The sequence below is a fragment of the Haliotis rufescens genome, unplaced genomic scaffold (genome assembly GCF_023055435.1).
Source record: "Haliotis rufescens isolate VD_foot unplaced genomic scaffold, xgHalRufe1.0.p SCAF_14, whole genome shotgun sequence".
NCBI lineage: Eukaryota > Metazoa > Mollusca > Gastropoda > Lepetellida > Haliotidae > Haliotis > Haliotis rufescens.
The window spans coordinates 625,747-639,487 of NW_025963824.1; the positions used below are offsets into that span (position 1 = coordinate 625,747).

At 44.4% G+C, this 13,741-nt stretch overlaps 1 protein-coding gene across 2 annotated transcripts in view; it reads left to right on the forward strand.

Annotated features, from left to right (window-relative positions):
- LOC124128008 (death domain-containing protein 1-like) overlaps positions 1-10,956 on the forward strand; it is an 83,454-nt gene extending 72,498 nt beyond the window's left edge. For both annotated transcript variants that reach the window (XM_048395602.1, XM_048395603.1), the window contains exons 10-14: positions 2,062-2,188; positions 3,708-3,821; positions 5,057-5,483; positions 6,911-7,174; positions 8,047-10,956. In XM_048395602.1, the coding sequence (XP_048251559.1) occupies positions 2,062-2,188; positions 3,708-3,821; positions 5,057-5,483; positions 6,911-7,174; positions 8,047-8,154 (1,040 nt within the window). In that variant the 3' untranslated portion in view covers positions 8,155-10,956. The remainder of the gene's footprint in view (positions 1-2,061; positions 2,189-3,707; positions 3,822-5,056; positions 5,484-6,910; positions 7,175-8,046) is intronic.
- Positions 10,957-13,741: the final 2,785 nt, after the last annotated feature.

Here is a 13,741-nt window from a genome sequence, read left to right on the forward strand (position 1 = left end):
GAGATATTTACTGTTGTATCCGACATGGATGTGACTGTTGTATTGTGTACAGATGTCACTGTTGTATGTGGCTGTAATGTGAGATATTGACTGTTGTATCCGACATGGATGTGACTGTTGTATCCGACATGGATGTGACTGTTGTATGTGGCTGTAATGTGAGATATTGACTGTTGTATCCGACATGGATGTGACTGTTGTATTGTGTACAGATGTGACTGTTGTTCGTGGCTGTAATGTGAGATATTGACTGTTGTATCCGACATGGATGTGACTGTTGTATTGTGTACAGATGTGACTGTTGTATTGTGTACAGATGTCACTGTTGTATGTGGCTGTAATGTGAGATATTGACTGTTGTATCTGACATGGATGTGACTGTTGTATTGTGTACAGATGTGACTGTTGTATGTGGCTGTAATGTGAGATATTGACTGTTGTATCCGACATGGATGTGACTGTTGTATTGTGTACAGATGTGACTGTTGTATTGTGTACAGATGTCACTGTTGTATGTGGCTGTAATGTGAGATATTGACTGTTGTATCTGACATGGATGTGACTGTTGTATTGTGTACAGATGTCACTGTTGTATGTGGCTGTAATGTGAGATATTGACTGTTGTATCCGACATGGATGTGACTGTTGTATTGTGTACAGATGTCACTGTTGTATGTGGCTGTAATGTGAGATATTGACTGTTGTATCCGACATGGATGTGACTGTTGTATTGTGTACATATGTGACTGTTGTATGTGGCTGTAATGTGATATATTGACTGTTGTATCCGACATGGATGTGACTGTTGTATTGTGTACAGATGTGACTGTTGTATTGTGTACAGATGTCACTGTTGTATGTGGCTGTAATGTGAGATATTGACTGTTGTATCCGACATGGATGTGACTGTTGTATTGTGTACAGATGTGACTGTTGTATGTGGCTGTAATGTGAGATATTGACTGTTGTATCCGACATGGATGTGACTGTTGTATTGTGTACAGATGTGACTGTTGTATGTGGCTGTAATGTGAGATATTGACTGTTGTATCCGACATGGATGTGACTGTTGTATTGTGTACAGATGTGACTGTTGTATGTGGCTGTAATGTGAGATATTGACTGTTGTATCCGACATGGATGTGACTGTTGTATTGTGTACAGATGTGACTGTTGTATTGTGTACAGATGTCACTGTTGTATGTGGCTGTAATGTGAGATATTGACTGTTGTATCCGACATGGATGTGACTGTTGTATTGTGTACAGATGTCACTGTTGTATGTGGCTGTAATGTGAGATATTGACTGTTGTATCCGACATGGATGTGACTGTTGTATTGTGTACAGATGTCACTGTTGTATGTGGCTGTAATGTGAGATATTGACTGTTGTATCCGACATGGATGTCACTGTTGTATTGTGTACAGATGTGACTGTTGTATGTGGCTGTAATGTGAGATATTGACTGTTGTATCCGACATGGATGTGACTGTTGTATTGTGTACAGATGTGACTGTTGTATGTGGCTGTAATGTGAGATATTGACTGTTGTATCCGACATGGATGTGACTGTTGTATTGTGTACAGATGTCACTGTTGTATGTGGCTGTGATGTGAGATATTGACTGTTGTATCCGACATGGATGTGACTGTTGTATTGTGTACAGATGTGACTGTTGTATGTGGCTGTAATGTGAGATATTGACTGTTGTATCCGACATGGATGTGACTGTTGTATTGTGTACAGATGTGACTGTTGTATGTGGCTGTAATGTGAGATATTGACTGTTGTATCCGACATGGATGTGACTGTTGTATTGTGTACAGATGTGACTGTTGTATTGTGTACAGATGTGACTGTTGTATGTGGCTGTAATGTGAGATATTGACTGTTGTATCCGACATGGATGTGACTGTTGTATTGTGTACAGATGTCACTGTTGTATGTGGCTGAAATGTGATATATTGACTGTTGTATCCGACATGGATGTGACTGTTGTATTGTGTACAGATGTCACTGTTGTATGTGGCTGTAATGTGAGATATTGACCGTTGTCCAGATGACGAGAATGACCTGCTGTTCTTCCTGTCCCACGCTTACGGACGATGGTCAGTGCAACCAGACGTCGCCATATCCCAGGCTAAACTTGACCTGTTGACCTTTGCCATTACCAAGCCATACGACAGGTAAACAACTCACACCCATCAGGGAACCAATTATCTTCATCACAACAATTATTCTCACCCAACTGATTACACTCATTATAGGGAAAATCAATGTCCCCATTCCATGTAAACTGTGTAACGAAGCCTGACGCTAGTACCCCCTGCATGGGTCGGTATGCTTAGTTTGTGAACAATACTCACATTGATGCAGGTCATAGAGGGTCAGCACTCACATTGATGCAGGTCATAGAGGGTCAGCACTCACATTGATGCAGGTCATAGAGGGTCGGCACTCACATTGATGCAGGTCATAGAGGGTCAGCACTCACATTGATGCAGGTCATAGAGGGTCAGCACTCACATTGATGCAGGTCATAGAGGGTCGGCACTCACATTGATGCAGGTCATAGAGGGTCAGCACTCACATTGATGCAGGTCATAGAGGGTCAGCACTCACATTGATGCGGGTCATAGAGGGTCGGCACTCACATTGATGCAGGTCATAGAGGGTCAGCACTCACATTGATGCAGGTCATAGAGGGTCAGCACTCACATTGATGCAGGTCATAGAGGGTCAGCACTCACATTGATGCAGGTCATAGAGGGTCAGCACTCACATTGATGCAGGTCATAGAGGTTTAGCACTTGAGATAAATTCACAAACGCGTGAAAGATGGTTATAAACCAAGCACATAAACCAGGACGGCTTTGGGATTCGAACTCCATCAGTGGATCCTGGCACAGTTGCTGCTTGATTAACAAACTGCGTCACCTCAGACCAGCCTCACCCCCGATCGCTTGGCGTTCGAACCGGCAACAGGACGTTGTAGCCAAGTGGACGTTATAACGATCGTGGTAAAGGCGTTGTAACAACAAGAACATATGTGATCAGACTCCAGACTGACTGAGTGAGTATGGTTTTATGCCGCTTTTAGCAATATTCGAGCAATATCACGGCGGGGACTCCAGAAATGGGCTTCACACATTGTACCCATGTCAAGAATCGATCCCGGGTTTCAGGATGACGAGCGAACGCTTTAACTACAAGGCTACCCTACCGCCCCTGAGAGTACATGATCTCATATTCATTGAGTAGCATTACGTTGATGACGTGTCGGGGCTTGAGGAACATTTCTACTGTATGCTCCATAACAAACCGGCATGAACAGACACGGTTTAGAACAACGCGGGGGGGCACGGGTGGCCAAGTCGTCTAAGGCGCCGCCATTCGCTGTGCAGAGTTGCGTCCCTTGGGCACGCCAGAAACCTATGATTGTGGTTTCGAATCCCGGTTCGCCCCGATTATGTTTCTAGGTTTGTCAGCACCAGACCCGTACTCGTGGGTTTCACCGAAGTGGTAAACGTCTAAGACCTGCATCACTTCGGGCTTTCCTCCCACATTAAGCTGACATGCCGTGATATGACTGGAATAAAAGCGGCGTTAAACCCAACTCACTCACTCACTCACTAGTACAACGCGAGCTCATTGCATGGATATCGGATAATATTTGTGACATTTATTTTCTCCTTCTGTTTAAAGGTTCATGGTGATCCGGACCAGAGCCAATATTGTGGATGAGATGGCTGTTTCCATAGCAACAGGACTCCACGACTACCTCTCAAAGAGATATGTCCAGATCGTGATGAAACAAAGGTATTGTCTGGCGTGATCCCGCTTAACACCGCCCGACAAGAGGGGGACTGGGAGGGAGGGGATGTGTGAATGGGGAGGAAGAGATATGTCCAGATCGTGATGAAACAAAGGTATTGTCTGGCATGATCTCGCTTCAACACCGACCGACAAGAGGGGGACTGGGAGGGAGGGGATGTGTGAATGGGGAGGAAGAGATACGTCCAGATCGTGATGAAACAAAGGTATTGTCTGATCTCGCTTAAACACCGCCCGACAAGAGGGGGACTGGGAAGGAGGGGATGTGTGAATGGGGAGGAAGAGATATGTCCAGATCGTGATGAAACAAAGGTATTGTCTGATCTCGCTTAAACACCGCCCGACAAGAGGGGGACTGGGAGGGAGGGGATGTGTGAATGGGGAGGAGGAGGGTCTGGGATTGTTTTGAAACACAGTTTTGTTTTGTCCTCAGACTCTACCACCAAAATAATTTGTAAACTCGACATCCTGGGTCTTGTAAACAACATAGGCTCATCCTTCCTTAAACGTTTAGACGCTTTTTTTGAATCAGTAAAACCGGTAAAAAAATACCTGGCTCTGAACAAACTTCCTAGCCAGCCTAAGCACCTCCGCCATCGCCCAGACCCTCGTCTCAATACCGATTAGTGCGTCCCTTAATAAACACCGAATTCAGACGTTCTTGCAAACGATATGTACTTCAAAAATATATTAAAGAACTAGGGCATGTTACTATGGCATGATGGATTAACTATGGTCAAATGTGCAAATTGGGTGTTATTTAACTTAATCTGAGTGGTATAGTATTCATTCCAGCTTATGACTGAGTGAGAAAGTATGGTTTTACGCCGCTTTAACAATATTTCAGTATTATCATGCTGTATAAGGAAAGAAATGGGTTTCACACATAATACCCATGTGGGGAATCGAACCCGGGGTTTCGGCATGACGGCGAACGCTTTAACCATTAGGCTACACTACGCCTGTTCCAGCTTGTGACTTGTGGTCAATATCTATCTTTGTCAAGCTAATATGGCCGAGGTTGTATGTCTCGCGTATATCATGTTCCTTTATGGTTCTGTATCCCTTCCTTCTATTTCTGAAGTGTGAATGTCACACACCTTCCACATTGCAGTCAAGGCAGAGATCAGAAGACCTGGTCAGACGTCATTTCGTCTGTTGTATAAAGTCAGATGTTTTGTGATTTTACGTGTGATTCAAATATGAATTCTCGCCTGCAGATCAGAGGACGCCTTTGACGCCGTGCTGCACGTGACCCCTGTCAACAAGGTGGACAAACTGTTGACCAAGCTGGGCGACGAGGGGTTCGGGGAGGGACCGACTGCCAGCCAAGTCCTCAGCATCTCTGAGGGCGACACTGTCGAGGTCACATTTCGCGGCAACATCACCTCCAGCGACGACCGACCTCTCGAGGTCCAGTTTAACTCCAATGTATCGTCACACGTGCAGTTCACACTGACGGAGGTGGACAAGTACCTTCAGAAGAACTTCCCCGTGTATAGGGGCGTAGTGCAGGTGTACCGGAAGTACACGGTAGTTCCGGCGGAAGTCCGGTCCATCACGCGGAAGGTTTCTGACGACGAAGCGAAACAGGGACCGGAGGTGAAGAGGGATCTGCTGTGCGAGCTGCTGATAAGCATTCCGAAGGTGAACATTTTGTGAAGTGATTGTGAAGTGTAAGAAAGGAATATGCAATAGGATTTATACTTTCATTAATTATCCAAAATGTCACGATGACTGAGTGAGTGAGATAGAATTCACGCCCCTTTTAACAGTATTCCAGTATTTCACATCTTTTGCCACTTAAGTAAAAACACAAATAACGGGTATGAAACATTACTGTGGCTTACCCGGAGACAGACCGCCTCCATGGTCTAGTGGTAGAGCGTCCGCCCGGAGAGCAGAAGGTCCGGGGTTCGATCCCAGGCCGCGTCATACCAAAAGACGTTAAAAGATGGTACTTGTTGTTACCCTGTCTGGCTCTCGTGATTAAGGGGCTAAAACAAGGACTGGTCGACTCGGAACCATTAGTGGGGTATTCATGTTAAACTGTGGCATGGTATCTCAGTGAGCTAGCACTATAAATCGGCATCGGTCCGGACTAGTACAAGCAGCCACACAAACACACACACGTGCAATAATCTTGGACGCGACGTTAAACCCAATTCCATCTCACCTTACCGGGAGACAAACCCACAATCATTGGTGTTCGCGTGTCCAAGGGACGTAACTCTGCACAGCTTTTTTTGGATGCCTCAGACGAAGATCAGGTTATTAATTTGAATATTTTTGGTAAATAGATTGGTTAATAAGAGATAGCAAGATAAGGCACCAGCGTCAGTGGCACTGTACAGTTACCTCCCTTAGCCATGCCTGGATCCGCTGATCGTGTTTCAAATGCCATAGTCCCAATGTACATGTTCCCTAACCACCATACACGCGTGTTTGCCACGGTACAAGCCACTGAACTACATCACTTTGCCCTTTACTCCCACATCAAGCTGACGTGATAGAAATTAAATACTATTTAAAGTAGTATATCATTTCTCAAGCGGTGTGTAACTTAAGTTACTCACATTACCTCGAAACATCACCTCACTCAAACTTCAACATTCAAATGGTATTAGGAAATAAGCACTTTACTTTATTCGTATTGTCACTTTTGTCCTTTCATCAATATATTACGAGTTCTTACAAAATACTGACAATTCTCAGTAGGGAGTGAGGTGGGTTTAGCGCCGCTTTGAACACTATTTCAGTTTTATCTCAGCGCGTCAGCTTAATGTAGGAGGAAGGCCTTGGACAGTTTAGTGAAACCCACGAGCACGGGTGTGGTGCTGACAAACCTAGAAACATAATCGCGGCGAACCGGGATTCGAACCCACAATCATAGGATTCTGACCTGCCCAAGGGAAACAACTCTGCACAGCGAATTGCGGTGCCTGGGACGACTGGGCCACCCGTGCCCGCGACATTTCTCCGTGACCATTGATTTGTACAGGAGCACGAACACGTGACGACTTCCGTAAAACACCACGGTAATGACATAACTAAACTCAATTATAACGTTTCAGTACCACATTGAGCCGTGTCCATTGCCAGTCAAAGCTCCAATCACAATCCACAACACACGTGACCCAGTGAACGAGGACTACATGCACAGCCTGGCGGCAGAGCTGGGCGAGGAGTGGCGGAAGGTGGCGCACTATCTGAACGTGCAGCGCGTGCGGATCCAGGCAATACTGCGCCACATGCAGCTCGGGGAGAGGTCGGACGCGGACGCCAAGTTCGACATGCTGATGACGTGGCTGAAGAGAGCGCCAAAGTCGAGTGACAAGGTGAGCTAAATCGGATTTGTAGTCAGGAGATAAATTAAGTAAACGATGTTAGAGGCGATGGGGAGTTGAGTTGAACACCGCTTAGGGCAATAGTCTATACATAGCATAGTGTGTCACTTCTAGGAGAGCCAAACTATGTATGAATATTTAAATGTATTACGTGACAGATTGCATAACGTGGTGTGAGGGTAACATGGACCTTGGTCCGGCTGTGTGACGTGACTGATTGCATGACAGTGTCACAATAACGTAGACCTTGATCCGTGTGTAGGACGTGACTGATTGCATGGCAGTGTCACAATAACGTGGACCTTGATCCGTGTGTATGACGTGACTGATTGCATGACAGTGTCACAATAACGTAGACCTTGATCCGTGTGTATGACGTGACTGATTGCATGACAGTGTCACAATAACGTGGACCTTGATCCGTGTGTATGACGTGACTGATTGCATGACAGTGTCACAATAACGTGGACCTTGGTCCGGCTGTATGACGTGACTGATTGCATGACAGTGTCACAATAACGTAGACCTTGATCCGTGTGTAGGACGTGACTGACTACGTGACAGTGTCACAATAACGTAGACCTTGATCCGTGTGTAGGGCGTGACTGATTGCATGACAGTGTCACAATAACGTGGACCTTGAACCTTGACCCCTGTGTAGGACGTGACTGATTACGTGACAGTGTCACAATAACGTGGACCTTGAACCTTGACCCCTGTGTAGGACGTGACTGATTACGTGACAGTGTCACGGAAGCGTGAACAGTTGTTCCTGTATTCAGACATTAGCTTCTTGAACAACACTCAATTACCTCCGGTCGTTTTGACACAATATCACGAACTCACACTGTTACCCTCAACAGGTGGCCATATTGTCAACGGCGTTGATCAAGAGCGGAAGGGAGGACCTGTCAGACCAGATCCGCACCCGCCAGAGGGAGTACCGGGAACAACAGATTGGAAGCCGCTGATTGGTCGGCTCCGTGACGTCATACATAACAACGCCCACGCACTCGGAAGAACCAATCACAGCACCATTTATTCATGCGGGACTGGAAGATGATATAATTGACACCATTGTGACAAGCTACACATATACTCTTATTTATATTTTGCTGATAGTTCCACAGACTGTATGTCAACAGAATCACCGGATCCTGTTTAGGACACCGGATCCTGTTTAGGACACCTGGTGGTCAGCACTTTCAGTACATACATTTACCCCATACCGACGTAGCTCAACGTTCAGACAGTCAACCTCCTGTATGAAGCCTGGTATTATCTAACGTCATTGATGTAGTGTACAACAATATATAGTAGAGATTACAGGTTGATATTGACGAATGAAGCAATATTCTATGTCCAGGTGCCTTGTAACTGTTTAGGTTATTCCCACTAACCTGTCCCGCAATAACAACCTTGTGATATACGCCCTTCAGTATATTCTGAGCCAAAACTTAGGGTCAGCACACATTTACGGAAACAGTCTTCACAACAAAAACAGTATCACCCAAAATATATATGATCCCTTTTTTTGTGTGTTCAGTATCACTCTTTCGTAAATGTGGCTCTAACACATTAATACCACCAATTATTTATAAAAGCATTAAATCTAAATGGATGTGAAGGATCCAAATGGATGGATGTGTCTCCGAATGCACATGCAGTTGCATAACACGGAGTATATTATGTCAATTTACATACAAAACGAGCCCGCCAATTATTCCAAACATTAAGCGTACAGACAGTCAGGATGTTGTGTACAGCCACCACACTGTACAGAGTAACAGGGACGAACGCTGTACGAAACTTTTGTAGGACTAAATTATTAGCAACATACCTAATGCTACTCAAAATCCATTATGTTGGCGACTGCTAATGTGAAATGCTATTCGTGGCATTGATTGATTGTAGATGTGTAGTCAGGGTTAACTCTCTGATCCTGCCTGTATTTATATTACCAACATATCATATATCAGTATTTCCTTTGAATATAACTTTATTTGCATGGATCGGAGACGTAATATTCGTGTTATCCAGCTGTATGAATACTGTCTTTGTGTAGTCGTAGTGTACAGGATTACGGTGGTGTGTCTCTACGTATTATAAACTGACGGGCACTGATACAAGCTGGAACATTGACATGAATGTCTAAAGTTTATTACATAATATTATATTACCGTTCCTGATGAAACACCAACGCTTAAATCGAAGACTCATTCCGACAAAACAACCATTGGTGTAAACATACACACATGTACACGTCGACTACATCCCCGATACACCAAGACACCCGCCCTGAACTGTGTCCGACACGCACACGACACTTACACCTTCATCTAGAATTCCGTCCTAAACTATGTCCGACACACACACAACACTTACACCGTCATCTAGAATTCCGCCCTGAACTGTGTCCGACACACACCTGACACTTACACCGTCATCTAGAATTCCGTCCTGAACTGTGTCCGACACACACACAACACTTACACCTTCATCTAGAATTCCGCCCTAAACTATGTCCGACACACACACAACACTTACACCGTCATCTAGAATTCCGTTCTCAACTGCGTCCAACACACACAAGACACTTACACCGTCATCTAGAATTCCGTTCTCAACTGCGTCCGACACGCACACGACACTTACACCGTCATCTAGAATTTTATCAACTGTGTCCGACACACACACAACACTTACACCGTCATCTAGAATTCCGTTCTCAACTGCGTCCGACACACACATGACTTTTACACCGTCATCTAGAACTCCGTTCTCAACTGTGTCCGACACACACACAACACTTACACCGTCATCTAGAATTTTATCAACTGTGTCCGACACACACACGACACTTACACCGTCATCTAGAATTCCGTCCTGAACTGTGTCCGACACGCACACGACACTTACACCGTCATCCAGAATTCCGTCCTCAACTGTGTCCGACACACACACGACACTTACACCGTCATCTAGAATTCCGTCCTGAACTGTGTCCGACACACACACAACATTTACACCGTCATCCAGAATTCCGTCCTCAACTGTGTCCGACACACACACAACACTTACACCGTCATCTAGAATTCCGTCCTGAACTGTGTCCGACACACACACAACATTTACACCGTCATCTAGAATTCCGTCCTGAACTATGTCCGACACACACACGACACTTACACCGTCATCTAGAATTCCGTCCTGAACTGTGTCCGACACACACACAACACTTACACCGTCATCTAGAATTCCGCCCTGAACTGTGTCCGACACGCACACGACACTTACACCGTCATCCAGAATTCCGTCCTTAACTATATCCGACACACAGACAACACTTACACCGTCATCTAGAATTCCGTCCTGAACTGTGTCCGACACACACACAACACTTACACCGTCATCTAGAATTCCGTCCTGAACTGTGTCCGACACACACACAACACTTACACCGTCATCTAGAATTCCGCCCTGAACTGTGTCCGACACACACACGACACTTACACCGTCATCTAGAATTCCGTCCTGAACTGTGTCCGACACGCACACGACACTTACACCGTCATCCAGAATTCCGTCCTGAACTGTGTCCGACACGCACACGACACTTACACCGTCATCCAGAATTCCGTCCTGAACTATGTCCGACACGCACACAACACTTACACCGTCATCTGCCTGTCCACACTCACTGTATTACAACATCAAGGCTTTCTGTGATCCGTCTTTATCATTGACATATGCAATAAACTGTTAATGCATCACAAGCCGTGTGGGAGTCCTGTGTCCACCCTGTCCGAGGATAATGTGTCAACATATGCAGCAGATACACGTGTTCATTAAAACTCCACGTCAAGACGATCATGTGCCAATGTCACTCCTGTCTATCTCCTGAATGTATACCTGATCCTCTCTCAAAAGCAAGCCAGAAACTTGTGGTCGTTGCTTCGAATTCGACTACATGTATGTGTAGATGGCGCTTATGGGTTGTCGTGGAGCACTTTAAGTTGACTGTAACGTTGATATGAATGCTAGAAATTCACATATCAGCCAACTATTTAACTCAAGTCACTCAGTCAACTGTTGCCTATACTCTGTGTTACCAGTAAGAAATAACACCACCGAGGCCACCAAACCCGACATACAGGGTTGTTGAGCACCGGAGAATACATTATTGACATTGTCAAGTACATATCATCTTACACATGCGAGGGGTCGCGGGGCTATAAATCTAACATGAGATGCAAATATCAAAGGTCAAGTATGGACTACTTTCACTGTTTATAAACAAACATGGCGTCACCCTCGTCATTCGGCGATCGAGTCAGAATTAACCATCGGTAATCTGGATAAACTACAGGCATAATTGCTTTCTCTATTAAAAGAACAGTCTAATATACTGAAAATCATAGTCTAAATGTGACGTAGCTGAGGCATTTTATAAGTTTTGGCAACTTTGGCGATATGAATTTCAAAACAATTTTACGAGGGCACGAGGCCTAGCCAAGCGAGATCAGTAGCCATATCTATGCTTGTAGACCTCTGCGGCTTGAAACCTGCTCCACAAATTAAAATAGTTGGATTTGGCCGAAATATGTTTGAATTGTTACCTTGTTTCGTTTTTCGCTGTGTGTACATCGATACAAAATCCCAGCTTTACCCGTAATGATACTTACCACCAACCTTTAATTCTAGGGAGCGGAGGGGTAGACTAGTGGTTAAAGCGTTCGCCCGTCATGCTGAAGACCCGGGTTCGATTCCCGCCATGGGTACAACATGTGAAGCCCAGTAATGGTGCCTCCCACCATGATATTGCTGGAATATCGCATCCAAAAGATGAGGTGAAATCGTCACAAAGGTGACACGTCTTGTTATAATCCTAGAAATATCCAAAGTCGTAGAGTGTGAAAATATACATCATTGGCAAGACATCTTTTGGAAGACATCGTTAGTTTGTGCAACATGAAAGCGGTATTGTTTGTTATCCTCAGTGAAGCGACCGCTGACACAAAGACACAGTCGATCGTGGAGGTAACAGATGAGTTGACCGCATGTACGCCTTCACCAGAACATCTTCAACTAGTGACACAACTATAGTACAGAAGCTTCTGCTAGTGACACAACTATAGTACAGAAGCTTCTGCTAGTGACACAACTATAGTACAGAAGCTTCTGCTAGTGACACAACTATAGTACAGAAGCTTCTGCTAGTGACACAACTATAGTACATAAGCTTCTGCTAGTGACACAACTATAGTACATAAGCTTCTGCTAGTGACACAACTATAGTACAGAAGCTTCTGCTAGTGACACAACTATAGTACAGAAGCTTCTGCTAGTGACACAACTATGGTACAGAAGCTTCTGCTAGTGACACAACTATAGTACAGAAGCTTCTGCTATTGACACAACTATAGTACAGAAGCTTCTGCTAGTGACACAACTATACTTCAGAAGCTTCTGCTATTGACACAACTATAGTACAGAAGCTTCTGCTAGTGACACAACTATAGTACAGAAGCTTCTGCTAGTGACACAACTATAGTACAGAAGCTTCTGCTAGTGACACAACTATAGTACCGAAGCTTCTGCTAGTGACACAACTATAGTACAGAAGCTTCTGCTAGTGACACAACTTTGCTACAGAAGCTTCTGCTATTGACACAACTATAGTACAGAAGCTTCTGCTATTGACACAACTATAGTACAGTAGCTTCTGCTAGTGACACAACTATAGTACAGAAGCTTCTGCTAGTGACACAACTATAGTACAGAAGCTTCTGCTATTGACACAACTATAGTACAGAAGCTTCTGCTATTGACACAACTATAGTACAGAAGCTTCTGCTATTGACACAACTATAGTACAGAAGCTTCTGCTATTGACACAACTATAGTACAGAAGCTTCTGCTATTGACACAACTATAGTACAGAAGCTTCTGCTAGTGACACAACTATAGTACAGAAGCTTCTGCTATTGACACAACTATAGTACAGAAGCTTCTGCTATTGACACAACTATAGTACAGAAGCTTCTGCTATTGACACAACTATATTACAGAAGCTTCTGCTATTGACACAACTATAGTACAGAAACTTCAACTAGTGACACAACTATAGTACAGAAGCTTCTGCTATTGACACAACTATAGTACAGAAGCTTCTGCTATTGACACAACTATAGTACAGAAGCTTCTGCTATTGACACAACTATAGTACAGAAGCTTCTGCTAGTGACACAACTATAGTACAGAAGCTTCTGCTATTGACACAACTATAGTAGAGAAGCTTCTGCTAGTGACACAACTATAGTACAGAAGCTTCTGCTAGTGACACAACTATAGTACAGAAGCTTCTGCTAGTGACACAACTTTGGTACAGAAGCTTCTGCTATTGACACAACTATAGTACAGAAGCTTCTGCTAGTGACACAACTATAGTACAGAAGCTTCTGCTAGTGACACAACTATAGTACAGATTCTGCTAGTGACACAACTATAGTACAGAAGCTTCTGCTATTGACACAACTATAGTACAGAAGCTTCTGC